At 41.9% G+C, this 25,722-nt stretch overlaps 1 protein-coding gene across 1 annotated transcript in view; it reads left to right on the forward strand.

Moving 5' to 3' along the window:
• Positions 1–25,722, forward strand: part of LOC111863111 — a gene marked incomplete at its 5' end in the record, with an annotated part of 151,082 nt that overhangs the window by 96,236 nt on the left and 29,124 nt on the right. The window contains one exon of the mRNA XM_023849141.1: positions 9,236–9,424. Within this exon, the coding sequence (XP_023704909.1) occupies positions 9,236–9,424 (189 nt within the window). The remainder of the gene's footprint in view (positions 1–9,235; positions 9,425–25,722) is intronic.

The raw sequence follows: 25,722 nt of genomic DNA on the forward strand, positions 1-25,722 counted from the left end.
TAATATAATAAAATAAAAATATAATTATAATATAGTAATAAAAATTCCATGTTGAGTTTTTTTATTTGATCCACTGATTTAACTTAAAATAGTGTAACGTATATTTCACCAAAATGTTATATCTTAAAAATTTGAGCTCCTAGACAAAAACTAATGCCATATTTGAATTCAGGGCATCAAATTCATATGAAATCAGCTCCAAATACCCCGGCACCAAAACAGCTGTTGGCCTGTGTTATCGAAAGTATGCCCGACAATATATCACTATCATTCGATATTAAATTATTTTTTGGTGGATGTGGCTCCATTAAAATCGTCTAAGTGTTTAAATGCTATTGTGGGACAGCCAAGTGAACAAGAAAGACAAATTCGAAAAGGAGTTAAAAATAGGATCACGTTCTGTTCGGCTAAGAACGAACATTAAATTTAATTTATATATGTTTCAGTGAAAACCTAAAAATTTGGAAGTATTTGAGTGACTACATTCAGAAAGAATACAAGAAAGTTCTAAAGCCGAAATCTGGACCAGCAGGACAGGAGATCCCGAGAATTTCTTCGTGGCAGCACTAAATATAATGCTGTTTCTTAAAGATCTGCTGGATTCACAAAAATCAGAAAGCAGTTTGCAAGAAAGTTTAGTAAGTGAACCAATCGAGTCTCAAGGCGCCTCATTCGGCTAAGATGATGGAGCAAGTTCGGTGACTGAAGTCTCATATGCACTTTCAGTGTCGAGCAGTGTTTCATCTGTCTTCCGAGGAAACAACAAATCATTCAGGATGTTCAAGAAAAACGAAAATCACGCTAAAGAGTATTGACCCGGAAAGAGACTAGGATGACATTACTTGACATTAAATCTCTTCCACAATGGCGGAAACGTCGTTTATGTTTCACATTCAAAGATCTCTTAACAATGTTAGGCAGAAGAAGCTAGAAGACAACTGACATATATTTCATGAATTATTATTATTATATATTTATTTATTTATTTAAACTGCGAATGGAATTTGCCCGGTGGCAATGGTACTACAATAAGACACAACACACATCACATAAAATAACACACCACACTCAAAACACAGCACACAGAACTACACAAATAGCAAAGGACACACTAGCACACAGTAAATACAATGAAAATACACTTAAAGTGTATCACAATTAGTGATTACCACAGCAAAACACGTTTCCAGTTGAAACAACCGAGTCGTCAATATATTTAAATATTTAGTACATCCCCATTGTGGATGTTTATAAAATACGAGCATGAAAGTAATATTGAACTTATCCCGTGAATGAACTGTTTTCTTCACCTTACAATTACGAGTAGCCGTTGTTCAGCAGATATGCTTTCTCTGTGGATAGTTCCTGGCCCACAGAGTTGAAGTTCAAGCCTTTTTAAAAGAGCGTCAAAAGACTCCTTTGACACTCTTAAATAATATTTGAACTTATCAGGATGAACTCTTGCGTCGCTATAGAGATGGTAGCACTCTTCAAAAGTCGTTCTTTCTTTACCAAACTTATGAACCCATTTACGTTTCCTTCTGTTTTTCAGTTTCAAAGAGATCCTTTCTGATAAAAACAGCTTCCTAGGGAATTTTAATAATGTCATGGTAGTGTCTTTGAAACTGAATAAACTCGACGGATAGAGGAATACCGGCTGAAGTGTGAACACGCTCTAAGTAAAGCACTTCGCATGCGCACTGCGCTACATATGAAGCGCCAAGTGAAGCACGCTCGGTGTGCATGTAGCCTAGGGAATTTGGTGGTTATAGGAGAGCAGGACATATCAGAAAAGAACTAAATAAAGAATAATTATGTTATCTGGGATTCAACGCCGTATATATCACTGAATGCCAACCGTCGTTTCGGATGACCTTATCGCATTCATCTCCAGGCTTGAAGAGTAAGACAAGCAAGAAACCAGGATAAAAAGCCAGAAAACAGAGCTCTGCTTGCTGTCACAGTACAAGACCGTTCTTGAGGAAACCCTGAGTAGATCATATCTTGTGCTGGCTGCAAGCTAATACGTAGAATTAAACTGTCTCAGAGTGCCGTCACCCATCCATCAAGAGAGTGGACGACATCGGACAGAATCAGAGTGAGGCAAGTAATCCATCAAACTAGGAGTGTGTAGGGGATCAGATGTTGCTTACATCACAAGTGATGGCCAAGTTAATGGCGTCACGAATACACACTGATCCTTTATGGCCGTCTTGTACTGACTTGTAACAAAACACTACACAGCATACTACTAAAATGTTTCAAAGAACAGATTCGTGCTCGAGAAACTAATAGTCGCTCGTCTAGTCAAGAAATGTGCGCAACCCAAAGGTACGACATCGTTTTCAGAAGAACCGGCCACTCCTTACCTCACACCCCTGACATTCTGTGTATTTAAGATCAACTTTAATATTAACTACTATCTATGCTTAGGTCTTAAAAGTGAACTTTTTCCTTTCGCGACATATCCCTCTTATGCTTGCCACACCTGGCAGCCGACCACAACATGGACACGTGCTCTAACAGCAGTATCGGAGAATGTTTTTGTTAATTCCTTAATTATTTCATACAGTTCTATTGCCTGCTGAGTTTATGTGTCTTGGAAAAACAAACAAATATGGCTGAGTGTGAATTACAAAGAACGGAGAAGGGAGATGTTTGCAGTACTGCTGTCGTTGGGGTCACTCATTACGATCAATCACGCCACAAATTTGAGGAAGGTTTCCCTTTCTCCTGAACCAAGGTATGCCCCCCACCTCCACCAAAAACACCCCTCAGATCCTTGGTTCTTCCAGAGACCCTCTGGTCTTTATGTTCTTGGATTCCTTTCTAAGCAGTCATCACCTTAATCCAATCTTTAGGATATGCTCTAAAAGTCTGTGACGGTGGTTTCTTAGTATAATTTTTGTGTTTTTGGACGTTACCCATCGTCCTGTTCTCTATTTAAAATACGACGTTTGGGAGACTGGATTCTGTCTCCGTTATCACGTGAAAACCTACGAAGTTAGGCCAAATCGATAGAGCTAATCCCTATCTCTGGTATCCTATTTTCACGTGAACGGCAGGTTCCTCCAACAAACAGATGGCATGGCTATGGGGCGTCATTATCAACAACTACTTGGAGCATTTTGAGAAACTGGCTTTTGACTCGGCACAACACAAACAGTCGCTATGGCTCCGGTATGTTGACGTATTTGTGATCTGGCCTCATGGCCCAGAGCGGTCACAGAATTTCCTGATCCACCTCAATAGTTCAAGGCCTTCCATCCAGTTCACTACGGAAACAGAACCAGACAGTGCGATTACTTCTGTGGATATTCTGGTCATCGGAAAGTTTACAGATAAGTCACACACACTAGCCTATATCTCAACTTCAAATCTAGTCATCCCCCGTCTGTGAAAAGAGGTTTAATTCAGAGTCTTCACAATAGAGCTTCCGCCACTTGCCAAGAACTGCAAGCATTCGAGAAGAAGACACGCAGAAAAACATGCAACAAGAGAGAACATAACCCACCAACTCAAACACACATGTGCATCGAGAGGAACTGTATATTTAACAACATAAGCAACAATAGAAGACAGTTGTTCCCTCGCCAAACAATTTTAACACCTGATGTATGCAAAGGTATACAGTCTACAAAACAGTATGCAGAATATTGTTGTGTAGACTGCATACCTTTGTATACATTTATGTACCTTGAAGAAAGCAGTCTTCTGGGTTTTGGCACCGTGTATATGTGGTGTTAACCGACGTTTCGGACGAACGTATCGCCTCCATCTTCAGGGTAGAAGAAAAAATATAAGAAATCTGCAAGCGAAGAGACCGTGAGAACCGACCGGTTGTCACGGTCTCTTCCCTTGCAAATTTCTTATATTTTTTCTTCTACCCTGAAGATGGAGGCGATACGTTCGTCCGAAACGTCGGTTAACACCACATATACACGGTGCCAAATCCCAGAAGACTGCTTTCTTCATAGTCACCGCCGTGAAAACCAAAAATCTTACATTTATGTACCTTGTTTATAACACACAACAGGATGTATACCATTGAGATTTAAAACCTGATGATGACTATATTGGTGGAAACCTGTAGTGATGGACTTTTAACTAATCAACAAGATTTGTTTAATGAAATTATTAGCATGAGACGTGATCTTGAGCTTCTCCTGGATTTCGTTGGCTCGGTTGTTTATTCGTATGGTAGCAGTCGTCCGAATAAAGAGGAAACGCCTCTATGCTGTCTGTATATCCCACATGTGAAGGGTGATTCAGGAAAGTTCAAACATATAGGGAATCGTTATAGCATTAACTAAACAAAACAAACTCCGTGGCTTGAGTCCGCAAGCGAACTATGCCGACCGAGCGACCGCCGCTTATCGGCGAAAATAGTGCCAACTTTAGTGGATAGAGGGTGTTGCGTGGTCAGCGCAAGGAATCCCCACGGAAGTTAATTTCGCTTTTCTAGACCGGAGCCGCTATTTCCTTGAAATAGCTCCTCAATTATCCTCACGAGGCTGAGTGGACCCCGTTCAAGACCCACTACTTCTCATAATCGGGAATCGAACCCGGACCTCTGGATCTGTAGCCAGGAACTCTGACCACTAGACCACAGAGGCGGTCTGTTATAGCATTAACTGTACAACCGAAATCAAATAAATTAATAAGTAAGAAATGAAAAGTAATAAAATTGCTTAGTTCTATAACTCCACTTCTACCAAAAGATAAAAGTAAATTATAATGGCAAAAATTTTGAAGATGTAGTCATTTCAGACGCTTGATTCATTACAATGTCCTTCCGACAGAGGACGAGGAAGAATGTGCAACCCGGGAAGGATCTAACAGAATAGCTAGGTACTAATCAGTAAGCTTTAACTGTCTGGTTTTTATAGACGCATAGGATCTACTATTACCCAGTTATTTTTGTACCGAGAATTGCCAAGTTGGGTTGGATTAATGGTCGCATATATCATCACCATGACATTTAAACCGCATTTTATCAAACCTGATCGTAGGTGCACCATTTCATGCGGGAAAGGATTTAGAGAGCGTTCAATCAACACCAAAATCAGCTCTCCAACAGCAACGTTTCCAAAACGGAGCGACAGGTCAGTGCCGTATAAATGTGAAGGTAGACCTCCCCTGTGGCACACGAATCGCAAAACTGGAGGTAAATACAGGCTCATATCCATTCGTTCTGAGTACATAGCTCTTAATATTCGTGTCAGTCATCTGTTTGAACATGTCAAGAATCATAAAGTTTCTGATTTGTCACTATTCCAAATTTCATATGCCCCACTATAATTGAATGTCAGTTATCATCCTCAAGTGCCCGTGTACGTGTATAAACACGTAAATCATACGATCTCCTTAATATTAATTTTTAGGCTTATCAACTATTGCCACGCCTCAGAATTTGGTACAGTCCCTACCCGTTTCAGCGTGAATGTAAAACCAAATTATCGGCATCCTTCAGTGGCACTAAGACAGTGTCAGTTTTCATTAACCTTCGTATCTTGGTTTTGTGGAAGTGGATGGTAGCCGATCACAATGGCCGCGCCTTCTAAGGCATGAACTCTTCGCTCGCTCAAACACTGGGATCGTGGATTCGAATCGCATTCGAGGCATGGATGTCTGTTCGCGTTCAGTCTGTGCTTGTGTTGTTCTGTGTGCAGATCTCAGCCCTGCGACAGGCTGATTCCACCTTCCAGAGTCTTGCCGAGTGCGTAAAAGATCAAGAAAAGTGGTCAAGGCCAAACAAAGGGCTTTAGAGCCATACATGGAATGGGATGCTTATGAATGTCAGATTAGGAGATGCTGAAAGAAGCTATATTTAGCTATTTTAGGATAATCTTTCGCCATCCTTCTGGAGAAACTGAAAGGCTGTGTAAAACTATGGAAATAAGTCTCATACCAGGATATCGAATCTACTGATCAAGGTTTTAAGTAGATACCAACCTACTGGTACCTCTATTCTGTTAGCGTCACTTTCTGTTCTTTTTACCCATCACTCTTTCTATTTGTTCTCTCGTGTTCTTCCTTTCTTATTCGAGTTTAAGATGTGAAACGTAAGGAAAGTTGCTTTAAATGTCGCCTTTGAAGGAGTTTCAGAATCGAAATTCTGTACGATACAAAATTCCAATACCTAGCCGAGGATGGAAGAAGACCCCCTGTCAACTTCAGACGGAAAATTTAAGACACTTTCATAATATGGCTGATTTATGTGTCTGTGTACAGGTAGAGGCCTTGTGACGAGCTGATCACCCGCCCAAGGAGTCCTACCGAATGTCTAAGGTCTAGTAAACCGAAGTGAAACGGAGAGTTTCAGGGAGGTAGGCCAAGGCCCAAATTGGGGCTGTATCTCCAAAGAAAAAAAATTATAACTTTAGAAATCACACTGAAATTGCACAAAAATCATTGCCTTCCCGTGAAATGCAATATATACATAACTATGGACTGTGAGCGAGAGCTTCGCTTGTAAAAACAGTCACGTTGGTGTTAAGGCTTTATATTGCGCTCATGATGTGAAAGGGGTGAGGCTTAATTATATGAACTTTTGGGTAACAAGTAAAACGATTGAATTTATGAAATATTCTGTTAAAAACGAATTCACATATACTATAAATGAATCGTTTCAAATCAGTTCTGCATCAAATTAGCCTGCAATGTTCGGCAATGTCAAAATTGTATTGGTCCAATGACATTTGGTCGTTGATGACTCGAATAAAAAGTCTCAGTTGTGTTGTAAGAAATTGGATAATTTTTTAGACTATAGAAGGTTCCAAGTTCATTACCCGACTTAAAGAAAAAAAATCCGATGCATTCTGATGCTAAAATTCGATAGAATTATGTTTTTATTCATATACGTTCCAGTTCTCTTTTTCATATCATCAAGTGTTGTTCAAAATGATGTTAAACTCTTTATGAAAAATAAAATAAGTTTATAGTTCAACCAGAAAGGTTAGAGATGATTCACAGAAATCTTGAAGAAAATGCAGTAGTTACAGAATTTCAGATGAAGATGACTAAAACAGCAGCTTTCTGTGCTGAAGCGCAGCTCATCATAGGATTTTAGTATTCCACCATCATCGGTTTAAGTAAAGTGCAGAATTAATTGCAGTACTGATTACTAGCCTCTTTTGTAATGAACGCTTCATACCTACCTTCCTAGTTATAACGCTTCATCGATCCATGCGAAACTGTTTCCTCTGTCGCCCTGTTCAGAGCTAGAATCATAATTGCATTTACAGTACAGTAGAGGTCAGGTGAAATGTTCGCGAAGTGCGAATAATAAATTTCTCTGTCCTGAACATGAATATACCGTGAAATTTATTGGAGAATATTTTTTATCTCTTCTGTGGTTTAGGGATATAAATTTATCCGTTTGCCTCCGCACGCGGGTAGGCCACAAAATTGTTTTGCAGTTTTGTTGGACGGTCGAAGTTACTTTTTGTAGAAGGGGAACGGAAGCAGGTAGCTGACCTGTCATCTGGAAAGAGAATCTTGATTGCTGAATCCGATGGGACGTATTAACTCTGTTTGTAGCTTTATGCTTCAATTATACAATAACTTGTATGTCTAGACATAATATGAACATTTTGCTGTGTTCCTACGGGGTTTCCTGTATTAATTTCAACATGACACAACATGTACACTGCAATTTATGTGCAGGGAAGCAAGGTGGAACGGGCATCTCGCATATTTGATCCGGGGCTGTATTCTGTACAGACTTGAAGCAGTACAGTTTTCTCCATAAGTCGCATGTGCTGTAAAAGTATACCCACAACACACTATGCAGTCTTACTGAGTGCGGGCCATGTCCATGCGTTGTGATAAACGAAGCAGGATCAGACCTAAGGCAGAATTTCCAGTTGCGGCGCTGTTTTCAAATGCGCAGTGCAGGTTTCGGCCCAAGTTATGCCAGTTAAATCTAGATTAATTTTGCTGGTCTCTTCTTATAATACAAAATATCACAAAAACAGAACTACATTAAATTATTACTTTAGTACTTAGTACACGGCGTCATAACCACCTCTGTGAGAATCTAAAATCTTGCTTTCAGCAGCATGTCATGTGGCTTAACCTTGTGATATGTAATCTAAATGAGGTTTGCAGTATCATCTTGTTCGGGTGCATGTATCTCCCTGTAAACAATATCTGTGTAGAGAAAGATTCTCATTTCATTCTTCCGCCTTTCTGTCATCCTTTGTTTCGAAGATTACAAACACTGAGAAGGCTTATAATTTTGAAATTTTTAGCGGAGACTTCATATAGTAGAAATTACATTTGAAAATTATCGAGCAAAGTTATATAATTATTAATTTACAACTTCGCCTATTTTCTATATACAGCTCTTCATCGGCACCATGAGAATACTATATCTCTGTTTTCTTTACAAGTCCCAGTGCATGAACTCAGCTATATCGAGCTTGAAGAATGCCATCTTCTTGAATGTGAAGCCGTGTAGATATTGTGTTAACCGACGTTTCGGAGGTACGTATCGCCTCCATCTTCGAGGTATAAGAAATCCGCGAGCAATGAACCAGCGTGAGCAGGTGGCTGCAGTCTGCAGGGAATGCGAGATTTGTCTCTGGTTTTTTCATAAAGATGTGATCAGAGTGCGCGGATCTTCCGTGGCACCCTCTATCCACGAAAGTTGGCACTAAATTCGCCGAGAAGCAGCGGTCGCTCGGTCGGTATAGTTCGCTTGCGGACTACGGGCCACGTAGTTTTATATTTCACCAAAACCTATGTAATAATTTCGTACTTTTCTCTACCGAATTCATCTTAAATCTCACAATTCCTGAGCTTTTCATTCCGGAATACCTGACGCAGATATTAAATTTCAATATTTCAGAGGTATCTGCCAATCGTATTTTGTCATTGGTAGAACTGTAATAAAGAAACGTTATAGTCACGACACATAGAAGCTTTTTTTTTTTGCTTGTGGGATGGGACTAAGTCCCTTGTACTGCGGCCACTCCTGGCCTATTGTACCAGCCCCAGATGATAGGTGAGGGTGATTGTGGAACAATTGGTGGAATGAAGATTGGCAGGGGAAACCGAAGTACTCTGAGAAAACGTACCCCAGCGCCACTTTGTCCACCACAAATCCCACTTGACCAGACCCGGGATCGAACCCGGGCCGCCGCGGTGGGAAGCCAGCAACTAAACCTCTTGAGCTATGGCGCGGCCTGTTGTGCTTGAGTTAGTGACTCGAATGTGGGGCGTGTTACAGAACTCAACCTGGCACTGAACCGCAACTCCTTGGTGTCAGCGACCCTGTGGAACTACCGTGCCGCCCTGGCAGTGGACGGTAACCCCGACACATGCAGCTTTACACCTCGGACAGCAGAGCAGCGCTGGTGGCAGGTCGACTTGGGCACTGATCATCACGTAGGATCAGTGGCACTCATCATCAACAAAGGTAAGTCATGATCTCTATGATTTTGAGTATGTTTCGGGAATTGCAGTAATTCATCCAACCGATCACAGTGGCCGCGCAGTCTAAAGTATGAACCGTCTTCGCTCGCTCGAACGTTGGTATCGTGTCTTCGAATCCCGCTCAAGACATTGTTGTCTGTTTGCGTTTATTCTATGTTTGTGTTGTTCTGTGTGTAGGTAGCGGCCTTGCGACGGGCTGATCCCCTATCCAAGGAGTTATATTGACTGTGTATAGGGTTAAGAAACTGAAAAAAGCGGCCAAGGTCCGAAAGGCTGTAGAGCCATAGAGAGGGAAAACATTAATTTATCCAAAGGAAGTGTTTGTTGATTTATTCAACAACACTCTCTACACTCTACACTACACAGGGCTACGTTATATTTAATGAGAGGTTGATTGTGAGTGATGAATCGGCACGGATGTGGAAGGAAACAGTTGTGGCCTATTGTAAAATGCGGTTACACAATTTGCTTAAGTGGTGAATCTTATTGGCAGATTTATGAATGTTCAACTTACTGACTTTGATACTAGGACGCGGAATTACGTCACTGCTATACCAAAGCCCGGTATTTGACACGCCAATTCATCCATTCTCGTCCTCTCATCCTACTTCCTTAAGGACCATCGTAATCCTCTAAAGCCCAGTGGTTCTATATGCACCACCTGCTTAACGCACTCACACTGCATTCTGTCCACAGAATATATTTGTGTGTTCCCCATGGCTCACACAATAAACAGCGATTGTTTCCCTAAACAACATTAACTGGTTAGCTTTTGTAGCGGAGCCGGTCACGGTAGCCTAGCGGTCTAAGGCATGCACTGTCTTCGCTCGCTTGGAAGCCGGGATCTTGTATTCGAATTCCACTCAGGGCATGGATGTTCGGTGTGTGTGTGTGCGCGCGCGCGGGTTTATTCTGTGTTTGTGCTGTCCTGTGTTTAGTTAGCGGCCATGCGACGGACTGATCGCTCGTCCAAGGAGTCCTACCGTGTGTGAAGAATTATGACGGAACGGAATAAGAGGCCTGGACCCTGAATGGGCTGGAAGATTCATCGAGAAAAATATACTATTTAGTGGAAATTCAACTTTAAAGGGTTAAATATTATCTTTCCATCTACTTTTTCAGTCTTTCGAATAGCCACTTTCTTAAAGGTTCCTTCATAGATTCCACCATATGTTTAATGATTTCGCCGTCCGTTCCATATGTGACATGACTAGTGAACATAAAGAAGACTTTGTCTATGTTGTAATAGCAGTAACTTATAGAGTGTGCAAATTTTTGAGGCTGTTATAATTATCTGTAGCTACGAGTAATAAGCGTTCAGTAAATTCAATTCTGGATCCAAACCACGCGTCTGGCCACTACCATGTGGCAGTATATTTAACGATTTCGCCGTCCGTCCCATATGTCTCGTGTATCACAACCTGAGTGACTTTTACCAACCAAAAACCCGTTCATTCTGTAATATCCAAAGTTTGTACCTTATATCATGATCATACGTACAGATATTTCCCGCGTATCAATGCTTTCAGACTCTTGGTATATAAGTTCTGCTCTCTAAGTTGATTCCCTTTCCCTTCATCTCCAGAACGCACTACTTCTAGTTCAGGCCATTGTCTGTTTTCCGCTGCATCATATCTCGATGCGATTAGCCATGATCTGGAGGGATGATGTTCCGAACATCAGATGCACTGGCTCTCCCTTTGTCACCACACCCAACCCTGTTGAGGGACACTGCAGGGTCCTTCTAGCTGATGCCCGGAGCGGGTTCTTTGTCGGAGGTATTCTTCTTTGGCGGGAAGCTAGGCATTCGTCTCACTCCAAAGTATGGAGTAGGTGGAGCTTTATTCTCACTTCCCTACACATCTTTATGTTGCAGTTCTTAGGTGCGGGGCCAACTTTTCTTTATCTTGTCGCACCATAACACAAGCCAAAGGTGCTGGAACCCAGTAAAATTCCCTGGTTGCATAATTAACAATGTAATAAAGTAAAATTGTTCCTGTGCTTAACTAATTAAGCAGTACGTCGTGAGGACATATCGGGGGAGTCGATGTGTAAGATCCGTTGTAAAAGTGTAATATTTTGGGCCGCGCCATAGCTCAAGCGGTTAGTCGCCGGCTTCCCACCGCGGCGGCCCGGGTTCGATCCCGTGTCTGGTCAAGTGGGATTTGTGGTGGACAAAGTGGCACTGGGGCAGGTTTTCTCCGAGTACTTCGGTTTCCCCTGTCAATCTTCATTCCACCAATTGCTCCACAATCACCCTCACCTATCATCTGGGGCTGGTACAATAGGCCAGAAGTGGCCGCAGTACAAGGGACTTAATCCCACCCCACTAACAATAAAGAAAACAGTGTAATATGCCTTTATACGTATAAGGATGCACCTTAAAAATAGAAACGTAACAAAGGAGACAAAAATAGTAGATACACATGCATATATGCATACATACATACATATGTGGGAGAAGGAGAATATTGCGACATGATGGGCTGAAACAAGACTAATGGTGCCAGAAGGGACGATCGTTGCTAAGGAACGACCGATAAACGCGTTTCTGCGGCAGCAAACCCGTGACGTAACGAAGAGGATCGATTGGAAACTATGTTTTCTGTTAGGTCCGCCACAGGGCTATATTGCGAGAGCTGCAGTGAGCGAAAATGCGAGAATGTGCGTTGCAGATGTTCGCAACATTGGACAAGGCGAACCCCGACACAAGAAGCAAAAGAGGCTTAAACTTGGCGGCGGTCGCGTCGGTCAAGCATACGACCGTTCAAGTGACTAGCCTGTTGTTGCAGCAGGAGCTACTAATGATAGGGCACTGATCTGCTGTACTGAGCCTAGACTGATAGAGGCCTTCTTTATGTTGTATGTACACATATTTAATAACATGTAAAATGTAAATTGTATATACTGACATCAGACTTATTACTGCCCCACATCAACAAACCTGCAACGGTCATACAGTAATAAATATCAGGTCTTAAACCCCAGATGGGTGCGTTATTCCAAGACAGATTTGCCGACTGACCGTCGGTCGTAACATAACTTTTACTTTGCCTCTGAGAATGTGTGTTAGGTCCACGGGTTAAGACGTGAGCAGACGAGGACACTGTTGGGATCCGTTACCAGGCAATCACTAGTGAAGATAATCTGAAAAGACTTAATATATGCTGTAGCAAACTGTGACGTTTGAGAATTAGAAATATGCTAGGTTCACTAGTAGTGAAGAGTTGTAAGATTTCAATAAATCCAATTACCAATCCTAACCCCTTGTCTAGTCACTAAATACGTGACAGTATAAAGAAAATCTATTATTAGAACACGAAGTGCACAAGGCTGCTATCGCTTGCCTGTTCGCAAACTCTTACGATCCAATTGGTCACTACTTCCTTGACGTAGATGACAAAGAACACGACAAGGAGGAGGAAAAAGACGCAAACTCAAAGAAATCATTCGGGATTCCTGAACTTTTTGACTTTGTTCGTCTCCTGGAATTCTAAAGAACACAAGAGAACTCACTCGGAAACTGAACCTGTTCCCGTCCTCAGGTGAGGGAGTGGGAGACATTAACGTGTTGGGCCCGTTAGAAAGAACTAACCTCAGTCACCGAAAGAAATTTTACTCATCGTCCTCAACTGTGCAAGGTTAATCTTATTTGCTGTTCCTAAAACACAAAGTTTCATTACACTTGATTTGTCCTCTCGTATATCGCCTGGAATTTCTTTACTCCAGTGATCTGTATGCAAGTACCTGCTTTGGCAACATACTTTCCTTCATTATTTACATATGTTGCATGTAATTGTTTCCATAGTCGGCAGGTTATCTAATAATATTTTAAACATTTACATTTTGTGATCTCTATATTGCGTTAGTGATCCAGTGTTCTTATTCCCAGCAAATGTCATATAAACGTCATTGTACTTGTCCCAGTCTTTCTCTAGGGCTCAGCAACATAGTCGTCTCACACTTTCCTTTTCTGTGACTTTAGGAGTGCATACGGTCTAGAAACCCGAAATTAACAGCCGTGGGGATTCGTTGCGCTGACCACGCTACAGCCTCTATCCGCTAAAGTTGGCACTAACTTCGCCGACAAGCGGCGGTCGCTCGGTCGCTATAGTTCGCTTGCAGACTACACACCACTGAGTTTTTTAAGGTGTACATATTCTTGCTTATTTTCTAATAACATTCTCATAAATGCAGTTCATAAAATAAAGCAAATTAAAATAAATTGTAAATGAAGTTATTGGTCTCTATTTTACTTCAGGAAACCATGTTTTCTAAGTATTTACTCAGGTATTCTTAATTATTTGCCTCCAAGGTTCAGTTAGACACAAAAACAATTGAGTTCTGTTATTATTAGTTTGTTCTTGTCTTCCCGTCTCTAATATTTCTGCATAAATTTGGCAACTCATGTACAGATATTTATAGCGTGTTAAGGTCCACAGCAGGTCGCTTTGTGTGTTGTGTAATAAATTTATCGGATGTCATCCATCAAACTTGCGATGAAAACATAGACACTTTGCAAAGATGTCCTTCTCGGAACGGATCCGCGACAAGAAAGAAAGTTAACTTTGCTGAGACATCAGTATACGTGTATGTTACGAGGCCGCAGGCTCAGCTGGCAGCTAAGCGGTCTTACCCAGTTGGACAAATGCCTTATCAATCATGCACAGCTTCCTGTAACGTCTGCGAAACAGAAACCGTAGTTCAAGAGTCCATCCCATCAGACACTTGATCTAAGATGTTCTGTTCTGGGTTCGAATTCCGTTCAGAATATAAACATACGTCTCTGATTTTGTATGTGTTTTATATGGGTGTGAAACTTGGTCCCTGACATTAAGGGAGGAACATAGACTGAAGGTGTTTGAGAACAGGGTGTTGAGAATATTTGGACCGAAGAGAGGTGAAATGACAGAGGTTGGAGAAAACCGCATAATGAGGAGCTTCATAACTTGTACTCTTCTTCAAGTGTAATTAGAATGATCAAGTCAAGGAGAATGAGGTGGGCGGGGCATATAGCACGAATGGGGGGAAAGAGGAATGCGTATAGGATACTGGTGGGAAAGCCAGAAGGAAAGAGACCACTGGGAAGACCAAGGCGTAGTTGGGTGAAGAATATTAAAATGGATCTTAGAGAGATAGGATGGGATGGTATGAATTGGATTGATCTGGCTTAGGATAGGGACCGTTGGAAGGCTCTTGTGAACACGGTAATGAACCTTCGGGTTCCATAAAATGCTGGGAAATTCTTCAGTAGCTGCAGAATTGGCGGCTCCTCGAGAAGGGCTCAGCTCCAGGAGTAAGTATGTAAGTGTTTTTTATGTGTTAAAGGTATAGTGGCCTGGTCCCACATCCAAGCAGCCTTTCCCTTTTTCTTAAGAGAGATTTAAGCGTACCTCTAAAGTAGAACAGGATAACTGTGCCGAGACAGAAGCAGTTATAATTGATGAGGCGCATCGTCAGACTTGCCATAAGGGGATTGGATTCATATCTACACTCGCCCGGTGCTGGCTGTCATAGTGTTTCGTGACAAATATCCGTTTTAAGTCCACAAACCGCCCAAATTGCAGTACTCAACCGCGATGGACCGTCAATCATCCGGCTGTCTCACTAATTCATTAAGTAAGGATTCAGCCATAAAAACAATAATTATATGCAGACTGTTGAAACATTCATCACGATTGAGAGATTAGAAAATCTTGCTTCGTATTCAGGAGGAACAGGGCGCGATTGTTGATCCGGATGCAGGCTGTTCTGAGGTTTTCTTGGTTTTCCTCACCTACTCCAGCAGAATTCTGGGATCGTTTCTTAAAAGGTGCTCCGACCCCTTGACCGTTACAATTCACAGTCGGATATCCATTGTGTATCCCGTATAACCGAGAGAGGACCGCCTCTGTGGTCTAGTGGTCAGAGTTGCTTCCTACGGATCCAGAGGTCCCGCTTTCGTTTATCGGCTCTACCAGATTTTCTGAGAAGTAGTTGGGTCTGGAACGGGGTCCACTCAGCCTCGTGAGGATAATTGAGGAGCTATTTCAAGGAAATAACGGCTCCGGTCTAGAAAACCGAGATTAACGGCCTTTGGGATTCGTTGCGCTGACCACGCAACACCCTCTATACGCTAAAGTTAGCACTATCATCGCCGATAAACGGCGGTCGCTCGGTCGGCATACTTCGCTTGCGGACTACAGGCCACGGAGAGTCGTTAAAATACCCATCAAGAAGTTTACCGTTATGTGCCTAGACGGAACTTCGTACTTTGGAGATATCCGTTTCGAACCTAGGACTAGATATCGATTATTCCGATAAGGCTTTTCGCAGGGTCCTACAGAACCTCTAGGAAAATCCGGTAAAGAACCTTAAATTAGGTCAAGACGGCTCCGTTCCAGCTCCTTAATGGCTTTAAAATTTGATAACAGGGTGTTTAAATGAAGTAAGCGACACGACTGAGAGCTCTGAGCCGTGACACTAGGAGGGTAATTTGTCAGAAAGCGGTTCCGAATGCGGGAGGGAGACAGAATGGAACAAAGTGAAATGTACCTTACAGAACAAAATTTGGTCTTGTGACTTAAAGTGAAAAAAAAAAAAGGTAAAGCTATCCCTGTAACAGGCCGTGAAGGCCCATATAAGTAGGAAATGACTTAACCGAGTGAGACACTGAACTGCTCATTGAAGGCCCCTTAACACGGAGCTAAATAATAGGTTCTTGTTAACAAGACGAGTGCAAATGGTTATGACCAGCACCATATAATATCGTAGTACAATATTGTGTTTTTGGACATTATCCATCGTTTTGTCTTTATCTAAAAACCGTCCTGTTTATTTTTCAAAACATAACGTTTCGGAGACTGAATTCTGTCTCCATCTTCAGGTGAAACCTACTACTTGGGCCCAATCGATAGAGCTATTCCCTATCTCGAGAGACAGGGACCAGCTCTATCGATTGAGCCAAAGTGAGTAGAAGACGAAGACAGAATCCAGTCTCTGAAACGTTGTGTCTTGAAAAATAAACAAGACGGTTTTTAGGTAAAGACAAGACGGTGGATAATATTGTACTAATGCACCATCGTCACAAACTTTTAGATCTTATGTGATATCTTCTTAATGCTGACCTCTGTTGCTAGCTGTTTTGAAGTCTCCTTCATCCCCCAGCAAGACGCATATCGTGGATTCCTTATCGTGTTTAATTTCCCTCCCAGAATTTTAACTGGTTAATTTGGCCGAATGCCTGCGAACTTTCCCATCGCCCTGTCACTTCGGTTTTCACCTGCGCATAAGGCGAAAAATACTCGCATTTGAACTTTTCACTGACCTATTGATAAACGTTATGGTTAACCTTTGAACCTCAGCATTTTTTATGAAATTCTTATGCAAAAATGTCCCTTTCACGAAAAATTTTGTCTTCATTATACAAGACATTCATGTGTCAAATGTCTGTCTATCTATCTATCTATCTGTCTGTCTGTCTGCCTGTCTGCCTGCCTGCTTCCTGTCTGTCTATCTATCTATCTGTCTGTCTGTCTTTCTATCTCTCTGTCTGTCTGTCTATCTATCTATCTGTCTGTCTATCTATCTATGGCTCTACAGCCCTTTGTTGGTCCTTGGCCGCTTTTCAGTTTCATAATCCTCTTCACAGTAGGTAGGATTCTTTGGACGGGGGATCAGCCTGTCGCAAGGCCGCTACCTGCACACAGAATGCAAGCACAGAGATATCCATGCCTGGAGTGGGATTCGAACCCACGATCCCAGTGTTCGAGCGGGAGAAGACGGTTCATGCCTTAGACCGCGCAGCCGCTGTGATCGGCCAATATGAACAAAAAACAGTTGTAAATTTACGTTCTGCCACTGCAACATAGCAGTAAACATAGACTGTGAATGGTGTTACTAGAAAAATAGACGATGTTATGGAAAACATTGCGTCGATATGGGCCCAAGTTCATTCAAGTGAACTACTGCCATTATTCACTTGAGCACATGGTGCCGTGCCGCAGTCACTGAAGCAGGGTTGCGGGCTTGGGGGAGGGGACGGAGTGGCAAGTTGTTGTCTTTACACCACTTGCTGGAGGAGGAGGGACAGTTTATGTCACAATCAAAACGAGGTTGTGCTGCTGCGTACCATCCGTACTGGAACTGAACCTGGAGCCAGGACATAACAGACCACAGCCATAACAAGAGTGAAAACGCATTCTCCGCTGGAGTACACGTACTCTCTCAATTCTTTTAGTGTTATTTGCAGCGGAAGTCCTCCCACAAGTTCTGTTCTTTTTTTTCTGTTAAATATTCACCATATGAAAAAAAAATGTCCCATTTAAAAGTTACAGACCCACAAGTGGTCCATGTGCTTCGTACCGTGATACTCCATTTCTTTAGAAATGTGATGGTTCAGTGTGGGATTCATGCAGCATAGTGATTATAGTTTGCTAGAACTTAAATTCGCTCATCAACTGGTAATGTGGATTATTAATACTAAATTTCATTATCCCGCGCCATAGCTCAAGCAGTTAGTCGCTGGCTTCCCACCGCTGCGGCCCGGGTTTGATCCCGGGTCTGGTCAAGTGGGATTTGCGGTGGAGAAAGTGGTGCTGGGGCAGGTTTTCTCCGAGTACTTCGGTTTCCTCTGCTAATCTTCATTCCACCAATTGCTCCACAATCACCCTCACCTATCATCTGGGGCTGGTACAATAGGCCAGAAGTGGCCACAGACTTAGTCCAACCCCACTAGGAATAAAGAAAATTTCATCAAATTACTTCAGTAGATTCGGAGATGAAACGTGCATATGTATAGAGACACTACCTCTATATTTCAACATGCAATCACTCTTGTATATGCAAAGGGCTAGCAATAAAATGGCAGAGAAAGAGGGTGGGGCCCGGCGGTATCCGTCTCGAGTCACGGGTGGGCAGCAGGCCACTTCACAGTGTCGTTTTCCGTGGTTATCCTCTGTTCCTGCAAGAGAATTCTGGAATTGTAGTTTTAAATATTCCAAGACCGGTTCCTTCCACGTCCTTCGGATTCGCCAACTTTAATAATCTAAAGGAAGATAACCAACTGAGTAATGTACGAAAAACATACCGAATTTCCGGTTAAAAACTTAGCTGCTTCTTTCTTCTTTTTTAAAATCGATATATATAATAATTATCTCGTTTAATTCTACGAAAGGCAGCCAGTAAATATGTCACAAATGGATATGAAACGTAATGCATGTGATATTCGAAGCTGAAAAAAAAATATTTATTTCTCGACGTATCCTCCACCAACACTGATACACTTGTCCCACCGCTTTACCAATGCGTCGAAACCTGCAACATACAAGTCTTTTGACTGTTGTCTTAGCCACTTACGCATCTCCGTTTCAACCTCTTCATCAGCGAAACGTTTGCAACCCAGGTGGTTTTTTAGCGGACCAAACAGACGGAAGTCACTGCGGACCAATTCCGGGATGTAAGGCGGATGCTCAAGAAGTTCCCACTGTAGTTCTTGAATTCTCTTTTGGGCTGCTCGGACTGTATGGGGTCTGGCACTGGCATGATGAAGCTGTACCCCTCTTGCCAGTTGGCCTGGACCTTTTCTGCGTATTATATCCCCAAGCTTCAACATAACTTCACAGTACGATGCAGAATTCACTTTTTCATTATACTTCTGAAAATGAGTTAGAAGTACTCCCCGAGAATCCCAAAACACGGTAAACGTAACCTTACCAGCTGATAGCGTACTGGTAATATTAAAAGTTTTGGTTTAAAGTGAACTTGGACGTTTCCATTGCATTAAAGCACACTTTGATTCGGGTCGGTAGTGATGCATCCATGATTCGTCCCCAGTAACAATCCTGTTAAGCATATATTCTCATTCATCCGTGTACTGTAAGAGATGTTGCAAGAACAGATCCATTCCTTTCATATTTTTTTTTTTCGATCCATCAGTTCTCTGGGCACTCACCGTGCTCACGCTTTCCGAAACTTCAAGCGATCATGCATTATGCTGTATGCTAAGCCATGGGAACTCCCTAGTGCAGTTGCTACACTGTCTATCGTTATCCTCCTGTCATCTCGAATCAACTCTTCCACCCACTGCACAGTTGCTTCTGTCGCAATCTCAACAAGGCGACCTGGACATCATATGCGACTTTCGAACGTCCTTGAGAGAATTTCTCAACCTAGTTGTGAACTGATTTACGCGACAGACACTTCACACCGTAAACACTAAAATTTTGTTTATGAATATCCTCAGAATTGAGTCCTTTCTTCCACAAAAACGTACAAGAGAACGGTGTTCCTCGATTGTACACTCCTCAAGCACGGTCGCCATTTTGACTACTGAAAGCAGCCTCTGATCATGGGCATCTGCTTCCTAGACTGTCTTGGACTGTGCTACTACCTAGTGATACACATACAGAAAAACGTATAACATACATTACAGACGTCATACTTCCATTTGTGACTTATTTACTGACTCTCCCTTGTACTTCAGTTTGCCTCAGCAACTGTTACCTACGCACTGAACGAATCAATTAACCATACAATATCCCACCGCCTCTATGGTCTAGTCGTCAGAGGTCCGGGTTTGATTCCCGGCGCTACCAGATTTTCTGAGGAGTTGTGGGTCTGGATTGGGGTCCACTCAGACTCGAGAGGATAATTGAGGAGCTATTTCAAGGAAAAAGCGGCTCCTGTCTAGAAAACCGAAAATAACGGCCGTGATGATTCGTTCCCCTCGCCACGCGATGCCCTGTACCCGCTAAAGTTGGCACTAACGTCGCTGACAAGCGGCGATCGCTCGGTCGGTATTGTACGCTTACGGACTAAAACCACGAAGTTTGTTATGTCCTAGAGTCCCTTCCAGGGTTTTATTTTTCTTCATATGATTATTCATGTACCTTAATCTCACCCTGCAATACATAAAACCTTTGCTGGTGGAACAGCTTTGCTAAATGTTTGTAGAGAAGGAACAGGTTACATCAGAATTGTATTCGAAAAGTCCTCCAAGACTTGGCAGTGTTACCATCTACTCTAAAGTTGGATAATTCCGGGAGTCGAGCCACTATTCTCCCCACGCTCCTTCCTATTCAGTTGCTGTAATCATTCCCTCATCTCATTCATCTCCATACGATTCCAGGGTCGTTAAAATAACCGCAATTTTTTTTAGAATCTTTTTTTAATGGTAGTTGGGTGGGACTAAGTCCCTTGTACTGCGGTCACTTCTGGCCTATTGTACCAGTCCCAGATGATAGGTGAGGGTGATTGTGGAGCAATTGGTGGAATGAAGATTGGCAGAGGAAACCGAAGGACTCGGAGAAAACCTGCCCCAGCGCCACTTTATCCACCACAAATCCCATTTGACCAGACCCGGGACCGAACCCTTGCCGCCGGGGTGGGTAGCCAGCGACTAACCGCTTGAACTATGGCGCGGCCTTTTAGGATCTTACTCTGTGTATTGATTGTTCTTGATTTAAACAGGACTGCAGTTGAGAATAGGAGTTTCATGTTCGTTTCGTTGCTTATTTAAGCGTTTTAAATAGAAGTCATGTAATGGAGGGTCAAAACGGGAACTGGATTTGCACACGCAGTTGGAAGCGTTCCGCTTCTCTGCACGGTGAGATTCGTTTGGTCTGTTTCGTTTTCCGCTACTTATATCATTCTGAGTGACTATTGGCGCCGTAGAGAGCACCTCCCCTCCCCCTTCAGTCAGTGAACTGTGTTACTTATAAATTTGTTTCTCTGATACTGTGACGAGGATGTCGTCATGAAGCGGCCTTCTCGAGATGTTTCTTCATTGCCAGTTAAATGGTCACATCTCTCCTGTCTCTTTCGGGTTTGTATTTTATGGTTTCATTGTTATTACTATGACTTTATCGTCGTCATCTTTGTTGCTATTGTCAGCAATCAGAATTGGTTCCGAAGAGGCGATCATGCATTCATTCAGTTTTATTTTTACCTCTTGAATCAGTAGAGTGGCACATAACACACTGAAACATGTTTGAAATCCAGTTTTATGCTAAAGAATTTTCGACATATTAAGAGAAAAAAAATTATAGTAGACTCTTCTAAATTGGCGTTATTACAGGCCTATACAATAATACTCCCCCCAAAGGTGTCTCCACCTTGTCGTGGTGGTGGGGCTTGCGTGACTCTGTGACCTGCAGAGCTATGCCGGCGGGAGTTTAACTACCAGTAGGATCACACATCCCGGTAAGGTCAAAGGGTAGAGTACAGACTAAGAGAGATACCCTGGTCCTCCAGGTTACGGGTTTGACGTGAGGCTAACAGTGTCATGCTGTAAAAAGAATTTTGTTCAGAAACCTAACAACCATCCTCGTGTCATCATGCGTGGGATCCATTTCTATGGCAACACGCACTGGTTGTGGAGACTGGTTGTAGAGGAGACCAAGGCTCACCCACGGCTGTAGCGCCGAGTGGTAAATAGGTAGGTATACAGTAATACTGAAACAGAAATCAACTTTAAAGTCAAAATTGTAGGAGGATAGGTATATTACCAAAGATTACTTCAGTGCTATTATCCATGGGCAGCATGGTTCAACACATAGCACCTTGAAATGCTACAAGAATGGGAACGTGAGGAAATGAAGGGAATGGGCATTTTAACAAATAAATATATTAATACGCCCCACCAAATAATAAGAGTTGGTTCGGAAAATAAGTTATTCTTACTAATTTAGGAACTTAATAAATTAACTTTCAAATGTGGAACGATAGTTTCGCCGGACAGATATGACATTCAGGGGAGGAGACAGGATTAGAGGCAAAATCGTGATTAGATATGAACACCGATACATATTTGATGGCTTACGTAATTAGGTATATTTTATAACTATGTAGTCATGTTTGAGAAAATTTTAATTTAATTAACAAATGTAACAAGCCTACCGACAGAGTTTAATAAGTATATATTATATATATATACACACCTATGTATGATAGGTGTATGAAAACAGTGTAGTTGAGATAAATGATATAAACTCCGTCTCAAGTGCAAACAATATATTTTGTGTCTTTGATTTTGCTCCCTACACTACATGTTTCGGCCTCAGACGGCCATCATCAGGTGTATAACACTCACGTCGCTGTCACACTGCACCCAGTTGATGATGGCCGTCTGAGGCCGAAACATGTAGTGTAGGGAGCAAAATCAAAGACACAAAATATATTGTTTGCACTTGAGACGGAGTTTATATCATTTATCGTATGGAGTGCAACAGGATGCTTAAATATAATAGTGTAGTTGAGATATATAAACGTATATGTATGGCCTGATGTCTACTTCCTAAAGGTCAAAACAAGCAGCCGAGCAAATGACAGAACGTTGTACAGTGTGTAACCTGTGCCTAGTGCAGGCATTGATTGTGTATGAGGGTGCGGTATGTGTGTCAGTTGGATTAGTGTGGAGTTTATACCCTAGCTGGAATTCTGCGAATTGCGTCGGTGCCTGGTGAATAATGATTAATGCTCACACATTAAGCAATGAAGTTGTGGGCAGCGGCGACAAACAGTAACTAATTCGACAGAAGTACTCGTATGCCTCTCTTGACAAGCTAACAGGCCCTCAGCTAGTCAAGAAATTGTCCTTTTACTGAACCTGAAGGTACATTGCTGTCTTCACACGTCCCCCCCCTTCCAGCTAGTCACTGTCCTGATCATACTAATTCAGTTTACATCGTCACAAACTATTTCTGTAAAATTAACACTGGGATCGTGGGTTCGAATCCCACTCGAGGCATGGATATCTGTCTGCGTCTATTCTGTGTTTTTGCTGTCCTGTGTAAGTAGCGGTCTGGAGACAGCGCTGATCCCCCGTCCAAGGAATCTTACTGACTGTGTAAGATCCATAGTACTGGGTTAATTTTGGCAGAAACATACCATAAGGCGTAATACGAAAGGTAAAAAGAAGAAGAAGAGGAAGAAGAGGAGGAGGAGGATGAGGAAGAGGAAGAAGAAGAATGTGTGATCAGACGCCTCCCGTCTATTTGCATTTCGGAATCTTCTTTGAAGGCTTTTGGTAGGAGTACTTGAGCCTTTGATCGGCCAGTCACAGTGCCTCAACAGGACAACACAAATATGGAGGGAACACAGACATACATCCTTATAGAAAATGGGATTCTAACCCGCGACCCAAGTGCTGTAACTGTAGGAGATAATAAATGCCTTACACCACATGGCCGCTGCGATCAATTTAATTATGGATAAAAACCATGAAGTGTTTCGCAATCTGTTGTTACCTGTACGTACACTAAAATAGGATACATTTTATTCTGTGATAGCTTTGAGTTATGATCCTTGAAGGTATGTTTGTGTTAGTTAATTAACATTTTTATAGACTCTTCCTCTGGTTACTACTTATATATGAAGTACGCTAAAGGGGCTTCATTCTGATGTGTTACCCTATACTGACTGGCCAGTCACTCGCATGGCAAATCGAGAATATTGCGCGTCATATAACAGGTCAGCAAATGGGAGCCAGTGCAATAAAATGGACAGCAAAATAACATATGAAACATTTTCTGCATACTTCAAATATATGTCGGATGGCGCAAAAAAAATGAGTTTGAAAAAATGGTCAAAATGAACAGACCTGCAGGTCATTATGATGTTCGTATTCATATTTGTACAGAGCGATCCGCTTAATTTGGTTCTATAGTTACGCAGAAAAATATTTTTCCACTTCGGATGTTAAAAATTTGCATTTTACTTTTATTTCAGTCATATTTGTTTGTCAGAACCTTTGTTGATAGGACTTCCATTTAATTTGATTACGGCTTGAAGCTGAATTGTCCATTGATCAAATGTTGATCGGATGTTGTCTTGTACTGCGAGATGCCGTACCTCTCCAGCTCTTTGTTGCAAGTATTTAAAGAATTTATTTTTTTATGGTTTTTGTTTACCGACGGTTGAAGTTCTGCTTAAATTTTTTTCCAAGAGTATCAGTGTAACTGAGATTAATCTGGAGAATTTAATAGCCATTCTGTGGATTTGAGAAATTCGAGTCGCCCGTCATCGGACACTTCCAAACATCAGGTAATACGAATGTAGCCTGTTTTTAATATTCAAGCTTGAAAATATTGTATAGTGTATGCCCACTGCTACGCAACGGCGCGATAAACACCTTCCCGCTTAAGCGCGTGACAATAATACGGGACCATTGCTAGCTAACAGCCAACGCGCCAATGAACTGGGTGAGTAGCGATCACGTGAGAACCCCAACAGAGGCATTTCAACAATAGAAGTTGTGTTGTCTGTGTGGTTCGCGCCACGTATTCTGACACATGAAACGTGTTTGCTGTATGTCCGTGCTCCTCTATATAAGGGAGCCAGTTTGAACGAACAACAGCATCAAGAGAATGGGAATACAACGGCGAATAAATGAAGGAATTGGATTAAAGAATTGGAATTGTTAGTTGAGAAGAGAAGTATTGAGAAGAATTAGAAGTTAGCCTGTGAAGACGTAGTGTGTGACTTTGCATGCACTATAGTACCGTGACATTGGGAGTGTGTAATTTAGTGAGACTTTTATAGTTCCTTTGTTATAAATCCATTGCCAGGAAACTGATAGCGAAGACTAGTGGAAAAAAGACAGAAGATTAGTGTGGAGTGAGTTGGAGTGTGTCAATTACAATAGTATAATAATTATTTGTAATTACGACCTGTGAGTCGTCAATAAATTCAATTACCAATGAAAACCGCGCCTATAGTAACTAATTCACGTGACAATATTATTTTCTTTGACGAATAAGCCGAACTAGGTAAGTACACACACTTCGCTTTCTTCAACACAACATACAGCAGGCACTGTGGTCTTAGCGTCTAATAATTCAATAAAAAGAGCTCTTTCCCATTCTTTCTTATTTCTTTCCTCCTTTCCTCGCTTTTTTTAATTTCTTTGATATTTGTTTTACCTCTCCCCTTTACATCTGTTTGTTTACGTAGAGAGATTTTTCTCAAAGCGACGATTCTGTACCATCAGTTGTAGACAGTAATGCACGTGGAATTTTTGTTGTTTTCAGTTTTCATTGTGGTTCTTCCTCATTATCATCGTCATCATCATGATAAGCATAATTGTAGGTAGTTTGAGCCCACTTGGATATATTTGTATCTTTAACTTGACTTTTTCTTCATACACGCCCATGACGCGGAGCTTAAATACAAGGACACCATTACGTTTTACATCATGCCGTGTATAATATCTTCGCTTAACTCGTTTCCGAAATATCTGGCGAAAACTAGGGCTCATATCAAATTTTCAAAGTTATTGTCCCATGTATACGGAGCGTAATACTG

Source organism: Cryptotermes secundus, unplaced genomic scaffold (genome assembly GCF_002891405.2).
Source record: "Cryptotermes secundus unplaced genomic scaffold, Csec_1.0 scaffold2193, whole genome shotgun sequence".
NCBI lineage: Eukaryota > Metazoa > Arthropoda > Insecta > Blattodea > Kalotermitidae > Cryptotermes > Cryptotermes secundus.